This window comes from Aulonocara sp. 'chitande type north' Nkhata Bay, linkage group LG5 (genome assembly GCF_057382095.1).
Source record: "Aulonocara sp. 'chitande type north' Nkhata Bay isolate Kocher_YH1m ecotype deep benthic linkage group LG5, A_spYH_male_GT1.1, whole genome shotgun sequence".
Classification (NCBI taxonomy): domain Eukaryota; kingdom Metazoa; phylum Chordata; class Actinopteri; order Cichliformes; family Cichlidae; genus Aulonocara; species Aulonocara sp. 'chitande type north' Nkhata Bay.
Genome location: NC_141348.1, coordinates 23,238,599 through 23,258,441, shown reverse-complemented (window position 1 = coordinate 23,258,441; position 19,843 = coordinate 23,238,599). Strand labels below are relative to the sequence as shown.

Sequence of the window (19,843 nt, the reverse complement as noted above, 5' to 3'; positions counted from 1 at the left end):
GTTTAGCTGGAGAAAATGGTAGTCAAACTCTCTCTTGGTTTGTTGTTCGTAATGTTTGCAACCTCACCTCCAGAAAGTTGAAGTCTCTGGTGTGGCCCATCATGGTGATCTCGAGGTTTCCTATCACAATGTCGCAGTTATTGTACCTCGTCTTCATCAAGTTGTACATGATTTCTGAATTTCCCATCGTGCTCAGAAAGTTCTTGGTGCCGTCACAAACGGTCACTGCGAAAAGCAAAGGTTCGAATTCATTAATCATCTGATTTTTAAAAGGCTATCCACGTCAGTATACAGCGAGCCATTTCCCACAACCTCCAGCACACTGCGTTACCTAGTTTATCATGTTCAGTTTTAACAGTTTAATTAATGAGCTAAAAATAAACACTTTCCATTCACGTTAGCACAGCAGAGAGATGTTCTGTCAATTAAAGAAACATATTTAGAAATGTGGCTGTTTGTGTGGCTGTGGAGATCACTCTGGGGTGGCTTTGGGCTGTCTCCTCACTGTGTTGGTGTGTTTGACTCTAGCCTATAGGTTTACATAGCTAACTGGTGTGTGTATGTGTCAATGAGTTTCAGGTGAAATTGTTCGATACATTACTTTTTTTGGGTAATGACCTCAACACTGGTTACAGTCTACAATCTGGTTACAGGGTACAATCCCAAAACACTAACTTATGAAACCGTAGTGCCAGCGCTGCGTGCCACTACCTTCAGATAGACCAAACTGGCTCCTATCAGAAAAGAAAGTGGAAGCCTTCAGTTTGACAAACAGACGCCACACAGCTACTTGGTTTCTTGGATATCTGTATCTAGGCATCTGTTCACACCTTTCTGGCTTGATTTTAAAGATCAACTTGCAAGTTTAAGAGCCGTTTTTAAACTATAAAAAAAAAACCCACAGACAGTAGCGATTTTTGATAAGGGCGACATGGGCGGTTCCCCAGGGCGGCATCGTGGTGGGGGCAGCATCACGGGCATCGGCCAAAAAAAAAAAAAAGGAGGAAAAAAAAGGAAAGAAAAGAAAAGAAAACATCATGCGAGCGCATTTTGGGGATGTCATAGGCACCGATCGGTGGGAGTAAGGGCGCCCTCAGGTGTGCCTGCTGCTTGCGGCACAGGGAGGAGAGGGGCGGGGCGACGGGGGATTCTCTGGCTGGCTGGAGCGGCATTTAATAACCAGGGGCCCGTTCTTCGTACCTCGCTAAGTAAGTTAGCTGGATTAGATTGTTGACGATTTCGCGTGATCTTTGATCGTTCGGTTCTCCGAAGCTCATCCGGGACTTGCTGTCATAGCAACAGAGCTGTAAGCGTAAACCTGCTGGGGAGCAGGTTTACTTTATGTAAACAGGATTAGATCGCGGCCACTCAGGTATGTCCGCTTCATTTATACGAAAGCAACAGCGATATTTTTCCACTGTTTTTCCATAAATAAATATTATCAATGTAACTAAAGATAATGCAGTACTTGATTCTTTTATTGATTTCATACAGATACATACAGGCCATTTCCTAAAAAAAGGGAAATGTACTATTAATCATTCTATTTCATGTATTTGATTATTTCAGATGTAATTCATATTTTAGAGTAGTAATAGTAAATTACTTCGTGTAATCAAGATGAGAGACCACGGCTATAAAAGCGAAGGTGGATTTGGGAAGTCTGTCGCAGCCATGTCCTGTCCGTTTACACGAGCCACCCATTGCGGAAGGTGCAAGATTGATAAGGAGAGTTTTCAGAATTCAGCGTATATTGCGGGATAGACAGGATCCTTTAGCTCAGCGCGACAGTGTGCTCATAGAGACATATCGATTTTCCCGTGAGGGTATTATTTACTTAACCAACTTGTTGACGAGGGGGTGCAGGACCACCACCTGTCTTTTTGTGCTCTGCCCTTTTCTTGGTTGCTGTTATAGCATGTGTGTGGGAATGTATGTGAATGTTTTACTGTTACATCTTATTAGTATTTTAAGTATTCCATCTATTTTATTTATTGAATTTTATTGTTTTATTTATATTTTGATATTGCCAGGGATGATGCAATGATCGGGGACCATTCTTCATTTCGTTGTTCTCGTGACAATGACAATAAAGTTTCTGATTCTGATAAACAAACATTTATTTCAGGGTCTCTTTTCAAGAGACTAAAAGCAACATTAGTGATAAATAGTACCATTCTGTAGAATATTCTTATATTTCACCTTTACTTGTTCCCATGTTCTAGTGGGTCCTGTTGTGGCTCTAATGTGAAAGAGGATATAATGTAATATAATATAATAAATTTACCCTACCGCCTACTGGTGTTGGCCAGAGGGGCCGATGGCGCAATATGGCAGCCTGGCTTCTGTCAGTCTGCCCCAGGGCAGCTGTGGCTACAACCGTAGCTTGCCTCCACCAGTGTGTGAATGTGAGAGTGAATGAATAGTGGCATTGTAAAGCGCTTTGGGTGCCTTGAAAAGCGCTATATAACTCCAATCCATTATTATTCGCCTCTGTCAGTGCGCCCCAGGGTAGCTGTGGCTACAATGTAGCTTGCCATCGCCAGTGTGTGAATGTGTGTGTGAATGGGTGAATGACTGAATGTAGCGCTTTGGGGTCCTTAGGGACTAGAAAAGCGCTATACAAATGCAGGCCATTTACCATTATTATTATTAAATTACTTACGAGTTTAATTTGTCAGCAACTTTCTGCCAGCCCTCTCTCCTTGCCTTTGCAGCCTTTGCAGTGTTCCCTTGCGTTTTAATTAAACTCTGAAACTCCTGAAATCCCTCAATCATGAGTTCTTGCTCTGCTGCCGAAAAATACTGAGCGCGCTCCTTCGACATTTTCGCCGACCAATCAAAGGGTTGCCGATCAATGTTTCTACTATCGATGCGTAGCCCCTGTTAAGCCACCCAGTGATCTCACATTACTTCATCCAGCTATACTAATAATCGTCAACAACAGGTGTGTTCGGAGAACCGGAATAGCGAGCTCAAAGTTGGCGCGATGATTTGATCTTGGATGTAGTAAGCGAGGTATACGAAGAACGGACCCCTGGGCCCTATTTCAGGAAGCCGGTTTAGTGCAAACTCTGAGTAAGTATACCCTGAGTTAACGGAAACTCTGGGTTTTCGGTTTCACAAAGCGAGTTTAGATTAATTCTGAGTGAGTTACTATGACGACACACTCCGTGAAGCTAACCTGCCCCCTAGCAGGTTTACTTCAACTAACCCTGACTTTCTCCGCCTCTTTGTCGGAAACCTGACTGTAGGAAGTGTCAGACATGGCGTGCTCCTTCCTTGAAGAGCCAGTAGATGTTGAAGCCCAAATTCTCCACAGAGCTCTCCGCCGGGAGAGAGTGATTAGAGCGCGTTCGGACATTTTATCATTTCCTGATGATTGTCTGTGCGAACGTTACCGTTTTTCAGCACAATCTATAATTTATTTGAATAACATCCTCAGGCTTAATATTGCTCATGTGACACATCGTGGACATTCTCTCAGTTCTGTACATATTATTTGTATTGCACTTCGGTTTTTTGCAAACGGGAGCTTTCTGTATAATATTGGTGATGCTGAGCACGTTTCCAAGGCTACCGTCTGTCGGGCAGTCAGGAATGTTACAGTTGCACTGAAACGTCTCCTGTACTCGTTTGTGGTGTTCCCCGGTCATAGACCCACAAGATTTATCAAAGAGGGATGCCACAAAATTGCAGGTAGCAGGATGAACGAAACTTAATTCATGATGTGGTGATATTTGAACTACTACTTAAATTTTACATTTATTTTCACGGTTCCCAGGCGTGATTGGCTGTACAGATGGCACTCACATTCCAATCATTGCTCCTTCAGTAAATGAAGGAGACTATGTGAACAGGAAGTCTTTCCACAGCATTAATGTACAGGTACATAGTTCCCTGTAGCATTTCAAACTAACAAATTATTTCATTATAGTGATGGATGCTAATTTGTGTTCTCTGCACTGTGAAGATCATATGTGATGCTGCCAACATTATCACAAATATGGAAGCCAACTGCTCAGCCTCTGTGAGTGGTGGTGGTGGACGACCTCCACCTGTTTTTCGGGCCTCCGCTTTTTTTTTCTGTTGGCTATAACGGGTCACATTTGAGCATACAGAGTAAGCAAATATGTACTTGTAATGTGCTCAGATAATTTCAATAAGTGCTTACAGAGGGGAAATTAATGTAGCCTCTAACTGCAATTGATTTACATCGGACAAACAGACCAAGCACTATGGCTCGTAATACAATTACACCTTACCTGTTTGGACTATATTTTTATATTTCATTTTTACTTGCTGCCAGGAACGTTGGGGGCCTGTTGGGTTGCACCTGCGCTCACATCACATCACGAAATAAAATGTATGAAATAAAAAAAATAAAATAAAATAAAATAAAATAACGTGTTGAATGGGTGGAAATCCCTAGATCAATGTTTAAATTAACACTCACGCATTGACTCTGTCGGCTATGTTTTGCCATGCATGCTCCCTTTCTTTTGCAGCTGAGGCTGTGTTACTTTTTTTCCGCGAAATTTGCATGTTATCGGCATATGCTGCCATCAGAATTTCGGCCTCAAGCGCTGTAAAATACATTGACCGCGCCTTCTTTCCCTCCGTCTCCATGGTGACTCGCTTAATCTGTGCTCCACTAATCAGGGCTTTATGTATCCTCGTGCGCGCGTTTAACTTGGGGTTAAAGCAACTCCGCGTTGACTGAACTAATTGTTATCAGCCTTTCTGAAACCGAATATTCCGAGTTGGACAGTTCGGGGTTACTCAACCCTGAGTATCGTTTTTCACTCTGAGTTTTCTAAACCGGCTTCCTGAAATAGGGCCCTGCTCGCAAAATAAAACAAACTAAAAACAAACCAACAAACACGAAAACACTATACTTTATGATACAGACTTATAATTTGCAAGTGAGCGCGAGAGCCCTCTGTGCGCCTGCTTGCTGCTGTGCTGAAGTCAATGTAAACTTTATTGTCATCTCCGCTATATACAGTCCAGTATATAGAGAGACAAGACGACGAGGCCCCAGTTGCAGAAGTGCAATTAAACAAACAATAAATATAAAAAGATTAAGAAAATAAATATACACTTTAGGACCAGGGGTAAACTGATCAATAACAATTTAAAATTTATAATTTACAGTTTGATGATTTAAAGTCTCACACAACCCGTCGAAAGGGGAGGGGGGCCGGCTGCTTCCAAATAGAGCACATTTCATTCATAATGTTGTAAATCCAAGCCCATTATGTATTCATGATTTGAATCCTGGGTTGTGTGAAATCCCAGAAATAAACCCAGACAAAGCAAATCTGTGAACTAAGGTGTAGATTTATTAGGTTATGTTGTTGTGAACCTTGGGTTAGGGGATGGGTCATACTGGAGTGCAAAATTCAAACCAATGGAAGATGGACAAGAAAACTTCTAAGCCATCAGGTGCTCAGTTTAGAAAAAAAAAGAGCAAAGAAGAAGAGGAGAAACGAGCAAAAGATACAGGTAAGCAGATGTGTCATTGGATAATGGCAGGTCATCCTGAAACAATCAGAATCAGAACACTTTATTAATCCCTAAGGACATTATGTGGGTTACAGTTGGTCCAAGAAGAAATTGTAAAAATAGTAACAGTAACAGACTAAACTCCAAACAATAATGATGTTACAGATTTTACACATCTAAGAAATAGCACTAATATATACAGACATAGCTGGACTGGCCACGGGCATACCGGGCATTTGCCCGGTGGGCCGATGGTGATTTTTGGTTTTTATGGGCCGATGATTTTTTTTAAATGTATTTTTATAACAGTATAAACAATGAAAGGTGGTGGATTGGCCAGATGCTGACAGATGTGTAAAAACAACTCAGTTGTTTGGTGGTGGCTATGGCGGAGCTGCTACAAGAGGCCAGGTGGATGAGGGAAAGGTGAGGCAGGAGGAGGAGAGACCCGAGGCGGCCGCCGGTCCGAGTGTCAGGTGAACTGAACTTCAGGTAAGAAGTTATGACCTGCAGTCTATCTGGGTCAGATATAAACCAAGTTTAGGTGGAGTTTATTTTCGTTGTGCTGACTTTTTACCGTCAGTTACAATAACTTGTACTGCGTACTAGCTAGCATGACGGAGTTTCTACAGCTGGGTGGTTATGGTGCTATGTTACTGATAGTGAACTTTATTTTATTCATAAGGTTAGTTACTAGAGTTGCCAACTGTCCCCTAAAAAACAGAATTGTTCCGTATTCAGAGAAAATATTACGCGTTTCGTATTGAGGTGAAAAGGAACGCAGTTTGTCCCGGACTTCAGCTAGAATAGAAAAAGACACAAAGCTGGAGTTTTTCTCTGTCTTTACGCTGTCAGTTGTCTCTTCTTCTCTCATTCAATCGTGAAACTGATCAATGATCAGCTGATCGGCTTTTCTCTCTCGCTTGTTTATCGCCCACTTTGCGCCAGAAAGGAGAAACCAGCGGTTGTCGCGCTAAACAACAGCAGCATGTTTAAGCTTGATCAGCTGTTGTTAGAATTTATTTCATATTAATTTCTAGTATCAGCTGATGTTTGCTGGAACCACAGCTGTAAAAGCTGCTGGTCATTATGTCGGTTTGGTTATCTGGTGAGAGGGAACCATGAAGATGAAACCAGGAGATGTCCTTACTGAATCATCAGAGCTGAACAGGTGATGGAGAAACAGGTTTACCTTTTAGGTGACATGGATGAGTTGAAGGGAAGTTATGAACTGTTTCTGAGCGACAAATAACCCCAGGATCCTTTCTGTGTAGCTGACAGCTGGTAACTGTGCAGGGGCGGGTCTAGCAAAGTTTTGCCAGGGGCCAGGTATGGCATTAACAGGGAGAGGGGCACAAAGAAATACTTTTCTTTCTTATTCTCATTTAAAATATCTAGCTTTTATTAAATAATTATCTGAATCTTACAACCAAAGTTTTTATCTGATTTACAACGTATAGAAATCATACATAGACCAATAAGACAGCGTACATCACTGTCACAACAGCGTTCGTTTTTATTCAAAGGCTTAATGTTTTTTCGTATAATACCTGGTGGGCCGGTCTCTAGTCAAAATGCCCGGGCCGATTTTTTGTCCCAGTCCAGCCCTGTATACAGATCACTCAGTTTTAAATATCAAGGATTAAAATTGGTGATTAGAAATAAATATAAAAAAAAAATGACAAGAATATTACAGAGTAAAAAAGAGCGTGTATAAAAAGGGTGTAACTATTGCAGTGTTTACAGTGTATTAGATGGAGGAATTGTACAGGGAGATGGCCACGGGCAGGAATGATTTCCTGTGTCGTTCAGTGGCGCTTTTTGGTAAACTCAGTCGCTCACTGAGCGTGCTCCTGTGAGTAGCCAGGACGTCATGGAATGGGTGGGAGGTATTATCCATATCTTGGACAACATCTGCCTCTCAGACACCACCCTAACAGAGTCCAGCTCCATCCCCACAACATTACTGGCCTTGTGGATCAGTTTATTTAGTCTGTTGGTATCTGTGACCCTCAACCTGCTGCCCCCAGCATGCAACAACATAGAGGATAGCACTGACCACAACAGGGATACAACAAGATAACATTAATTAGTGCGTGTGTGTGTGTGTGTGTGTTGGGGGGGGGGGGGGGGGGGGGGGAGGGGAGTGTTCACCCAGGGTTCCAAACAGCCTAGGACCGCCACTGTATTCATCGTTCCTCTCCCAGGCTAATGATAAAAATAAACGTGTGTGAATATGTGTGTGCGGGTGTTTATACCCACCTCCTTGAGTCTGAGCGCAGCAGAGCTGGAGTACACACGGCAGCAGGACGTAGAGCACCTGCTGCATCTTCTTCACAAGGACCTTCATTCTTATTCAAATCTCCAGGCTGGCGTCGAATCAAATAAACATCACCATCGTATTTATAGAGAAGAAATGTGTCCTTGTGTCGTTCCACATCCCCTCGTTGCTTCCGAGTCTGACCATTTAGACCACTACTCGGCTGTCGTTTTCTTAATCCTCTGCTTCAACTTGTTCTAGTCTTCACGAACAGGAGTACATCCAGTTAGAAAAACAAAACCAAACAAAACCTGTTTGTGTTTTCGCTACATTTGTCACAACCTTACTAGTCGACCGCTCGGGTTTGTGTGGAGAAGAGTCACTACATCGCGGTGATTGGAGCGCACCGCGGAGCCAATCAGTAGCGGGAGCGGCTGTTTTCCTCTAGCACTGATTTTTGTGGGCGGGAGCAAAACGTGTGTGTGTGTGTGTGTCTGCTGTTATCATAATTTGTAAAGTGATTAAATGTAGCTAGACTTTGAGTGGGTAAATTCCCCAACATTATTCAGGCAAACAAGTTTGTGTTGTTTTTATCATTCGTTAAATCAGGTAAAATTCAGCCCTTATTTATCCGTCTTGTTTTCCTGCTCGTGTAAATAGCTTTATTATTACAGTCAGTGCATGCAAGTCACTCCCTCCCATTATATTCCTTTGCTACAGAAAACAACAAATGCTTAGATTGACGTCTTCAGTTTGTTCTCTGCTTCTTTGCATGTTCCACATATGATCTGATGGCATGTTTCTTACATCTGTTTTCTTGATAACAGGACTTTGACCTCCTCAAAGTCTGAAAATGTACGATTGCTTTTTTTTTTTTTTTTATTGCTGCATCATATCATTGCTCCTGCGTGATTTTACAGTTGTACTTGGGACTCCTTGCAAAGTTTGTTAAATGCTTGTATAACAAAGGCAGTTCTTGAATAGTTTCAGTACAGGGGAGTAAGTCAAGCTGCACGTTTAAACCAAACTAATGTGAGGTATTGTAACAAAAAACAAAAACATATGTTGTCATCTTGTTTATCTTCACACAAACACCGTGTACCAGTTACAGTGGATGAGCGAGCTGAACAGCTCTGTGGAAACTGGCTCTGCCTGAACCTCCAGTTCATGTCATGCACACACTGCCATGCAAAATAACTTCAGTGGAAAACAAAGACTGACACACTGATTGATGCAAGTTTGTTTTTTCTTCACATGTATAACCTCTCTCTCTCCCCCCCCCTGCCTAAAGGTAAGAAGGAAACTCAAAAACAAATGGTTAATGTTTTACCAATGACAGGAATCATTATCAAAAGCATTTCCTTCCTTTTTCTCTTCACAGAAGCTGCCTGCTTAGGAACAGAAGTTCAGAGAAACATTAAAAGACTTGAACATCTTTAATGGAACCTGATGCTCAAATTAACACTCTACTCAGGCTGTTTTACCAAAGAAAAATCTCACAGAAAACTACTGAAGTGTAACTGAAGTATGTTGGTGCTTCAGGGCAAAGCTGAGAGTAGTGAAAGTAAATGGACTCGTTTTGCACCTGATGCAAACCTTGAAAAAGTGCATTAAACTGTTTTGTACACACCACTAAAATGTTCAGCTCCTAAATATGCACTTTTTCCATATGTCAATATTTGTCATTGGGCATATGCATAGTTAAAAGTTCAGAAAGGTAAGTGGGTGCAAGGAACCCAAGAGCCACGTCTCAAACTCTACAAGACTCAGCTAGCATGTTAGATATGAAACTACAGTTAGACACGGGCTGAGAGGTTGTTTGGAAAGGTTGCTAGGATAAAGAACATGGCAGCAGGGCTCGGGTTAGCATCAAGTTGCATCTAAATAAACCACAAGACCTCTCAAACATCCCTTTGGAGTGAAGATGTTTGGGCATAATACACAGTGCTCTGTTTGGCAAAAACCACAGGATCAGTACAAGAGCCTCATACCAAGAGTCAAACACAGTGGTGGAGGGGTGATGATTTGGGCTTGTTTTGCAGCCACAGGACTTGGACACTTTGCAGTCATTGAGTCCACCATGAACTCCCATGTGTACCAAAGTATTTTAGAGGCCAGTGAGACTGTCTAACATGTAAATCACACAACAGGACAATGATTGCAAGGACAGCAATAAATCTACAACATAATGCCTGAAAATAAGGGAGCTGTGTGTTCTGGAGGAAGGCTCAGGATTTAAGTAGTCATCATCATGGGCTCATCCGATTAGAATGAAAATAAGCAGTCATCAATCATTCACAGGGTTCTCCTTTTATTCTCAAATCAGTAAAGGAAAGACACATGGACTGCCATCTCTGAAAGGAAATAAAATATGATTTAAGTAACTCAAAATAATACATAAACTCAGGAGACTCAAACAGAAACTCACCTCAGCTGCTGCCCCATGTGGGAGTGAAGAAAGAGTGAGCTGTAGGTGACTGCAGTCCTTATATAACGAGTGACAGGTGAGTGCAATTAAGGGCAAGCACCACACCCAATCAAAGGTGAGGAAAAGAAACAAGGTGCATCTGGTCAAGTGAATGTGCTGAAAGGTGAGCCTTTACAACACTGTGCATAAATGAATGCCTGCAAACCTCAATGGACTGAAAATTTAAATAAAAAAAAAAAGAAGAAGAGTGGGCTGAAATTGCTCTACGACAAAACGAGACCCTGATTACAGAAAACAGTTACGTTGACTTATGGCTGCTGAAGGTGGCTCTACAAACGGTGGACTTCCTTTTTCACATGACAGTATATTTCCCCTTTCACCGCAGATTTAGGAATTATTCCATATGTTTTGTGATGTATGAGTTATGCATATATATCTATTTCTGAGGAGTCCAGCTGCAGCACACTTAAGCGTTAATCTAAGTAGCTCTTGCTGGCTCAAGCATGTGTTTAAAGAGTAGCAATAGTCTGATTTAGAGGAAATGGACGCACTTATGACCATCTCTATTTCTTTTGGATAAGATTGAACCGATCTTGCCTGAGATGAACAATTAAAATCATGTCAGCTACTGCATGTTGTTCAGCAGGGGTGTCTCAGAGGACAAATAAACCTTTCAATTTTTAATGGATTTGATTAATGCTTTGGGACCTCTTTGACCGAACAGATATCATTGTGGAACAGTGTCCTCTCCTGGTTGGAGCCTGTCACAGCAAGACATTTGTCACGTAGACATAGAGGCAGGTGTAACAGTGAAGTGTAATGAAGTGGAGGAGTTGAAATACCTGTGGTCAACAATCCAAGATAATGGACAGTGCACAAGACAGGTGAGTGCAGAATGAGAAGAGAGTGCAGGCAGGGTGGAGTAGGGTGGAGACGACTGTCAGGGGTGATTTGTGACAGGAATAGCAGCAAGAGAGGAAGTAGTTTACAAGGTGGTAGTGAGACCTGCTGCCATGTACGGTTTACAGACGGTGATACTGAGAAAAGGACTGAAAGCTGAGTTGAAGATGATAAGATTTTTACTAGGAGTGACCATAATGGACAGGATTGGAACATCAGAGGGACAGGTCAGGTTGAGCAGCTTGGAAACAAAGTCAGAGACGGGGATTGTGAATGTACTGGACAAAGCATGTTGACTATGAAGCTGCCAGAGAAAAAAAAACAAAGACAGCTAAGATTCATGGATGTGCAGAAGAGTTGGTGTGACAAAGGAAAATGCCAGGGTGAAATGGTGCTGTGTAAGCAGCCAAAACAAGAAGAAGAAGCTGTACGTATGTGGCAATGAAGCCTATTAGTTCCCGCTCCCAGCTGATGAGACAGATCATTCAGAAAATGGGTTTATTCGTAATACAGCAGGATTTTGGTTTCTTACATCACATACAGATGTCTCCATGCATTCAGCATTGAAACATGGTCTTCAACATTTTTTTTTAAATCTACTTGTGTAACTATAACGGTACAGAATGAATCATCAGAATCTTTTATTTCTCTGCACTGATTGTTTCACAGACACAGTCTACATCAAAGTTCATTTAAACCCCAAAGAGAACTGAAGAAATCTACCACCAAATATGAATCAAGTATACGGGCAAAAATCAAAAGAAAAAGAACACATTATACGACGAAATCTTTGCCTTACCATAGTGAGCTGTGGTGCGAAACCTGCCGTTAGAGGGCAATAAGGAATAAATCATTCTTTACTGGTAAGTATGAAACCAAACTCTGTGAGAGGAAATCAATCGGAATATAAGGCCACAAAAACCAAAGGATCTAACTCATGGTTACAACAGATGCTGGATATGTGCTGATAAGTTGGTAGGGCGGATGCACAGCGTGTTGCACTGTGACTGGTATATGATTGGCAGCAGTACCCATGTGTGGCACAAAGGAATCGTTTCATTGACAGGAGTCTGCGGATTCTGCTGGTATCAGTGGCGACGCCGCAATCCCGTCTGCTGTTCGGAAAGTTGGTGGTTTGTGAATTTCTGCAAACTACAACATCGACATACCAATCCGGTTACCCTGCTTCGTTTTGCATGACTTATGCAGATACATCACTGAAATGATGGCATGTCAGATAAACATCATTACAGCCACTTATAGATTCATCAACAATATTCACATTCAGTAATACGGAGTTATCAGTTACAGCATCGTCCCCCTCCCCATCCCCACCCCCCCGGTATGCAAATTAGACACAAAAAATTTAAAAATTAAAAAAAAAAAAATCCACACAAGCAAGAGCAACCTGACGCAGTTCGAGTACTCGTATAGACAAGCAGCACAGGCCATCTGTGCTGAGTTAATGTGCTATATGCTGTTTTCACATCTAAAAAGACCATAAAGCTGACTAGTCGCTTTTTTTGTTGGCTTTTTTTTGTTGTTGTTGTTCTGAGCAAATGTTGCCACCAACTGCACTAAAAGTGGTGATTTCGGATAGTTTTGCGCATCCTACTGTAAACGGCGCGAGAACACGATGAGGGGGGAAAACATACAAATAACATCTATGCGGTTCTCTGGATGGAGAAGTACCCAACAGTGGTGGCAGGATGCATGCAGGTGAGGCAACTGAGAAAGAGTGTTGTGCGTTTTAAAATATTTAAAAAGGGCGGCTTCGACGCTTCGGGTTGCCACACGGGGAGTAGAAACATGGCACAGATATCAAAAGACGTCAGAGAGCTGCTTGGGATAATACTGTCTAGGCTGCGGAGTTCAAGTACACGCTCGCAAGTCAAAAGGAAAAGCAAAGCAATCATATTAATCATTGTGACATGAATCTGCCAGATGTGACTGTTCTCAAACATGGCTCTGGAACTCTGTAGGAAAAGGCATAAAAAACAACAAAAACAAGAAAAAAAAAAACAGGACGTGGAACAGTTCCTTTTATGGACCACTGACAACGGGAAAACATACATCAACAAAGTCAGATTGGACTCATTGCTGGAGTCCCATGTGACTCGACACAGCACCTAGAGACTAACATACAGTACATTATATACCTAAAGACGATTGGTGGACGAGAGGTGGACGGAGGAAAAGCAAGTGCCTGCTGTGATTGCTTATTGTTAGTGTGCATATGTGTGTGTCTCTGTGTGTGTGTCTGTGAGTGACTGGTTAGATACGAACATGAGAATGTGTTTTTTTTATAACCACAGAAAACCAGAAGGACCAGACCAAAAATCTAAATCTGACACCCCGCCGCCCCCACCCAAGACCCAGAATCTTTTATCAATCAAAAACCTCGGTGCTCAACCCGCACCCTCATCCCTAAAAAGAAATAAAAAGTTGGTATGGGTGTGGTCGCTGGATGCTTTCTTCCAGTTTTCTTCTTACTTCTTGTTCTTGAGTTGATTGGCCAGCCAATCGAGGCCCTCGTAGAGGCCATCGCCGCTGGTGGCGCAGGTGGCCTGGATGTACCAGTTGCGATGACGCAGAGAGTGCAAGCCCAACTTGTCTGTGATCTCTGCGGCGTTCATGGCATTTGGTAAGTCCTGTCAAAGAGCAGACGGGTCAGTGAGGAGAGAAAATTGCGCTTTCCATCTCTGCGTGGATGAATTTTCTGCATGTTTTATTTTGACTGGAGTATTATTATTACTACTTTGCAATACTCCAGTGTTTTCACAGGAGCTTTAGAGAGTAGTATGAGGGGTACCGTATTTTCACGACCATAAGGCGCACTGTGCTAAAAGGCGCAGTCTCAGTTATGTGTGCCCTTACTGTATTTGACACACACATAAGGCGCACTGGACCATAGGGCGCATACAAGTACCGTATGCGTATTTAAAAATAAAGCGGGAGCAAACCTGAATTCGGTACCTTACTCACATTTCTATTGCCGGTAATCGTCATCATCAACAACACACAAGCATACAAGTGTGCGTATTTAAAAATAAAGCAGGAGCAAAACAAAGTTTGGTACTCACATTTTTATCATCAATCAAACCCATCGAAGTCCTCATCCTCTGTGTCTGAATTGAACAGCTGCGCTAAATCTCCATCAAACATGCCAGGTTCACTGTCTTCACCGTCAGAGTCACTTTCCGTGCCGTGCGGCTCCTCGGAAACGATGCCGGCTTTTGCGAAAGCTCGAACAACAGTGCCAGCAGACATGTTAGCCCAAGCATCTACAATCCATTGGCAAATTGTGGCGTAACTCGCCCGGCGCTGCCTTCCACTCTTAGTGAAACTGTGGTCTCCACCGGTCATCCATCGCTCCCAGGCCGCTCGCAGCCTTACTTTGAACGGGCGGTTCACACCGATGTCCAGCGGTTGGAGTTCCTTTGTCAGGCCTCCCGGAATGACAGCAAGCTCACAGTTCATTTGCTTCACTAGTTTTTTCACATCGGCTGTGAGATGGGCACGCATAGAGTCACAGATTAAGAGCGATGGTGATGCGTGGAAAAAACCACCTGGTCTCCTTACATACACCTCCCTCAGCCAGTCTTTCATCATTTCCTCATCCATCCAGCCCTTTTCATTTGCCTTAATGATGATTTCTGCTGGAAACTTCTCTTTAGGCAAAGTCTTTCGCTTAAAAATCACCATAGGCGGCAGTTTCTGTCCATTAGCATGGCAGCCAAGCACAACAGTAAAAGAAGACTTTTCATACCCCGTTGTGCGTATCGCTACCGTGCTGGTCCCCTTCTTCTCCACAGTGTGACTCACCGGGATGTCAAAAGTGAGCGGGACCTCGTCCATGTTTGTGATGTGGCTGGGCTGGATGTTTTTGTCGCCGATGTGTTTGCTGCAGTAGGAGCGGAAGATGGCCAGCTTTTCCTTATAATCCGCTGGAAGTTGCTGCGCTACCGTAGTCCTGGTCCGGATGGAAAAATGGCACCGTTTCATAAAACGAAAGCACCAAGACGGACCTCCTTGGAAATGTTCAATGTTCATCTCTTCAGCTAGTGAAACTGCTTTTAGCCGAATGGTGACCGTCGAAACGCTTCTCCCGCTCGCTCTTTGCTCGATGATCCACCGCTCGAGTCTTTCCTCCAACTCGAGCCACCTCGCCTTATGTCCGCGGAAACTCAGCTGCGTTTTCTTGACCTGCCGGAGCTTGTTTTCCAGCTTCCTCCATTTGCGAACCATCGATTCGTTAATCTTAAATTCTCTCGCCGCTGCTCGATTTCCATGTTCCTCCGTGTAGCTGATGGCCTTCAGTTTAAACTGTGCTTCGTAAGCGTGTCTCTTTGCCATTTTCAGGGTTGTTAAAACAACGATGTCCTGCATAATGCACATACCTGTTCTTTTATACAGGTATGTGCGATTGTCCCGGTATATACGATCAACGCCCACACTTCACCCTTTAACGTTCTCATGGTGTTCTCTACTACGTCCTCCTTACAACACATAGGGCGCACCGCGCTATAGGGCGCGCCGCACTTTTTGAAGAAAATCTAAGACTTTTAAGTGCGCCTTATGGTCGTGAAAATACGGTAGTTATTCTCTAAGTCTTCTTCTTTCATAGGAGTATTAGAGAGTAACTTTTCTGTAGTAGAGTCTAAGAGTAGTCCTGTGAAAACACAGGAATATTAGAGCTCTTTAACAAAGCATAACAATAGTATTATAACATATAATAATAGTATTATTACAGAGTAACTAATCTCTAAACTGCTCTATAATATTCCTGCTTCATTAGAGAGTAGTCTTAAGACATTAGAGCTTAGAAAGTAACTGCTCCCTAATACTCCTGTGAAAACCTTTCTCGATGTGGAATATCACATGATGTTAATTATAAGTCTGCACCTAAATATCACTGACCTCACTAATGTGACTAGTAACATCTGTGATTACCCATTAGTTCATGTCACAATGACTGTTTTACTACCTTTTTACTACCCTGGTAATGATTACAACTCACACTATAATTTAATGCCACCTAATTTCCAGAACTGCTTTAAAATTACACAGATAAGGAAGCTGGTATTTGGGGGCTCACCCTCTGCTATGAGCCTGCTATGTGTATGAATATACGTAACACTAGAGTCTCTTGCCTGTTTATTAGCAAACACGAGGAGCACGGCATCCCTCAGCTCGTCCTCAGCCAGCATCCTCATCAGCTCCTCTCGCGCTTCGTTCACACGCTCTCTGTCATTACTGTCCACCACAAAGATTAGACCTGCAGCGGCAAGAGTAAGAAACAAAATAAACCATTTGCATTAGAAGAAGAGAAATGCAAGCATTTATGTTGCTGTGACCCTCTGATTAGCTCCGCTCACCCTGCGTGTTTTGAAAGTAGTGTCTCCAGAGAGGACGGATCTTGTCCTGCCCACCCACGTCCCACACAGTGAAGCTGATGTTCTTGTATTCCACTGTCTCCACGTTGAACCCTGAAATAAGAGGTCACACAGTGCGTGAAGCAAAACATCATATCCACTGTTGGCTGATGCGAGTAGAAAGCTGCTTTCACATACCGATTGTTGGGATTGTGGTGACTATTTCCCCCAGTTTGAGCTTATAGAGGATCGTTGTTTTTCCAGCAGCATCAAGCCCCACCATCAAGATCCTCATCTCTTTCTTCCCTATGAGGCTCTTCAGCAAATTCCCAAAAATGTTCCCCATGATTCAGACGATGTTCCTAAACGTCAGTTTAAGTGCTTGAGGCCTTTCTGCAAAGTGTCAGTTGTCCAGCGGGGATTGATTTTTTTTTTTAGGAGGGCTGAAAAGAAACAGACATTGAGAAGCAATCATGCTGGTCTTAATTATTAACATGCTGGAATGAGACAGAATGATTAACGAGTCAAACTGTCAAGTCTGTTAAATTACAATCCAGTAAATACTCTGGCTCACTCCTCCTCTCACCTCTCAAACACTAAAATGACAAAATCAAGCCAGAGAAATCTCACTTCTACATGCACGCAGCAAGACAGGTGCAAAGCTGTGTTACTCGCCCACAGTCATTATCACAGAGCGGGTGATGGAGATGCCATGACTCCAGGCTTCAGCACAATCTGTTCAGACCCTTTCTGATGCTTTTTTCTCCTTCAAATGTTAACCTGTAATGGTGCCAAGCCCTTAAAGCACATGAAAAATGTCCTATATTACAGAGCGTGGCTTGAACACATCTATAACAAAGCCATCTGGTCATAACCAGGGACAAATGACTAAAATTCTCCCTTTAGATTACTTTTACACCGAGTCATATCAGACACAAATAATGATTTTTAAAAAAGTGCCCTAGGTGGGTGTAAAATCTATACAGCACGAAGGGGAAAGGAGGGATAACCTCAGGGAAAGCAGCAAGAGGAAGGATATTTCTTTCAGGGTGGACACAGCAAGTAGAAATAGTCAAATGACAACTCAAGGGACAAAAATAACTAAAAATACTCAACACAGGTGGGATTTCTTTTCTAAGGCTGCAAAATATGCTCTGCACACTCCACCACCTAAGTATTCAAGTAAGGTCACACAAGCCAAAGACGAACAAATCAAATGAAACTATAAAAGGTACTCAAACACTGTTGATTGTATGTTTATTTTTAATGTGGACAAGAGCTGCCCAATGCCTAGTTTTTAATATGTTGTAAGTGCAGTAATTAAACAGTCCTATGCTGACAGCTATTCAGAAAGCGAGTAAACAGGCTCAGTAAGGTGAAATTTAAGACTAGAAAATAAAAGTAAACGAGGACTTCCCGCAGCCCTGTCCATGGTGCTGAACACGATCGGCACCCTGCTGCTGTTTCTGACACCAGCTCCTCTCCTCATCCAGCTACCGCAGGTTCAAACACGGCATATTTCATTAAATGGTGATCTTAGGTGGGCGAAGGGCCGCGATGTGCCGGTCTGATAGAATTCATTCAGCTGCCAGTGACTCAGGTTAGCCCGGAATGCTACGTTAGGTAACCCTTACACGGGGCTCCTGTAAAATCTCTCGTCGTTACCCAAGCTTAGTTGCACAAAGTCGCGCCTTCCCCCCCGAATTATCGCTTCTATAATAACTCTATTTATCAGTCTAGTTTGCTTCAATCGCGGAATCGATTAGACGTGACCGTAGCTAGCGTGTTGATCCGCCCCATTCATCCATCCGTCCGCTCATCACCTCAGCGGGCATCCGGCTGCTAGCGAGCCGTCACTCGTTGTTACCCGGAGCTTAATACATCCCCCACCGGACAGACATCTGCTCCACTACAGTTTCATCACCTGCCGGGAACTACATGGATTTTTGTCGTGCTGATGGTGGAGCCAGTATCCTCACTTACCTTAGCCGAGCAGTCCTCTACTATCAACGTCTCACGACACTTTCCGAGAGAAGCGACTCAGCAGCAAGCGGGATCTCGCGAGAGCAGGTGTCACTTCAACAGTACAATACGACCAAAAGGTTGTAAAAACTCTTCTCTCTGTTTTTCTTTTCTTTTAAAAACAAAACCAGGTTGTCTGTAAGATTATTATAGTTAACTAAAACGTCACGTAAAAGAGCGAACCGTGAATTTTAGTTAGTATTTTGGTTAACTGAAATAAAAATAGAAACTAGACTGAAACACAAAAACCGGGAACTCTGTGAAAGGATGCTGAGCAAGCTACTCAACACTAATAAACATTTAAAAATGTATAGGGAAGCTGTCCTTTATTTTACTCATTAGCAAATGGGTTGTCTGAACCTTAATCATGAGGCTTTGAGATGCCTATGACTGAGATTCAACTCGATTCAGTAAATTCTTTAATGGGTTATCTATTCTAAACTAACTATCTGTTCAGCCTTTAATAATTAAAAAGGTTAAAACTAACACCAAAACTAATACAAACAGCTAAATGAGGAAGAGGTAAAGGAAGTAAAGAGGATTTTTTAAAAAAGGAAGTGAGGAGTGAAAACAGATAGATACAGACTTTATTAACGCCACACTGGGGAAATTCACTTCTTACAACAGTACAAGGGTCAGAAAGAAAAAGTGAATAAGATATATTTTAGAAACAATAAAAACCTTGGGTCTTGAGCATTATTCAGTGGGCTGTGGACAGCCAGGGTCTCCTGTGTGTCTCTCTGTCCACCTCTGGCTCTCGGTGGGGGGAGTTTTTGCAGTCTCTCACCCTCATTTTCAAGTATGTTTCATGACAAGCACTCATTGACACTCCCCTTCTCTCTATCTCACACACACACACACACACACACTGTAACAGCATGCTGCTTAAGGAGCTGCTTGGAGCCTCCAGTCTTTTGCAGGGGGTGAAATAAAATAAGAATACTTATTACACATAGCATTCTACCTTACCTCATGCTTGGTTGAGTTGGTTAAATGAGGTCACTCATTTAAATGAGCCAGTTTATGGGAAAACAACTGTATAGATATGCAGTGCTTTTAAATCAATGGGCAATCTTTTGGATCTTTGAAATCTTAAGTCATGTAAATAGTCTGAAACATGAATGAGACATATAAATTTACACTGCACACCATGGAAAAACAACCAGCTGCTCCATGTATGAAAAAGTCCAAAAGTTGGGGTCCTTATTAGGATTAAATGCAAAATTCTGACATGTCAGAGCAGGAAAACTGCACTAACACCAACAGCAGTCACAGTCAGTTTAGGTTTAACATTTTTAGGGTCTCAGTGTTGTTCCTCACTGAGGTAAAATATACAGAAAAGACGCTTCG

At 42.6% G+C, this 19,843-nt stretch overlaps 2 protein-coding genes across 3 annotated transcripts in view; both read right to left on the bottom strand.

Annotated features, from left to right (window-relative positions):
• LOC147330580 (receptor tyrosine-protein kinase erbB-3-like) overlaps positions 1–8,155 on the bottom strand; it is a 32,167-nt gene extending 24,012 nt beyond the window's left edge. Inside the window, exons 1-2 of the mRNA XM_086292275.1 lie at positions 7,771–8,155; positions 68–225 (exon numbers count right to left, since the gene is read on the bottom strand). Coding sequence (XP_086148401.1) covers positions 68–225; positions 7,771–7,858 — 246 coding nt within the window. The 5' untranslated portion in view covers positions 7,859–8,155. The remainder of the gene's footprint in view (positions 1–67; positions 226–7,770) is intronic.
• A 4,278-nt stretch (positions 8,156–12,433) lies between these two features.
• arf3b (ADP-ribosylation factor 3b) lies at positions 12,434–18,543 on the bottom strand. 2 transcript variants are annotated; one of them, XM_086292273.1, is made up of 5 exons: positions 18,455–18,543; positions 16,670–16,914; positions 16,475–16,585; positions 16,250–16,374; positions 12,434–13,747 (listed from the first exon to the last, which is right to left on the bottom strand). In XM_086292273.1, exons 2-5 carry the CDS (start codon positions 16,815–16,817, stop codon positions 13,586–13,588), a joined length of 546 nt encoding a protein of 181 aa, XP_086148399.1. In that variant the 5' UTR covers positions 16,818–16,914; positions 18,455–18,543; the 3' UTR covers positions 12,434–13,585. The 2 variants fall into 2 exon arrangements, with proteins under 2 accessions (XP_086148399.1, XP_086148400.1); XM_086292274.1 differs by lacking the exon at positions 18,455–18,543 and adding an exon at positions 18,295–18,417.
• Between the last annotated feature and the right edge of the window lie 1,300 nt (positions 18,544–19,843).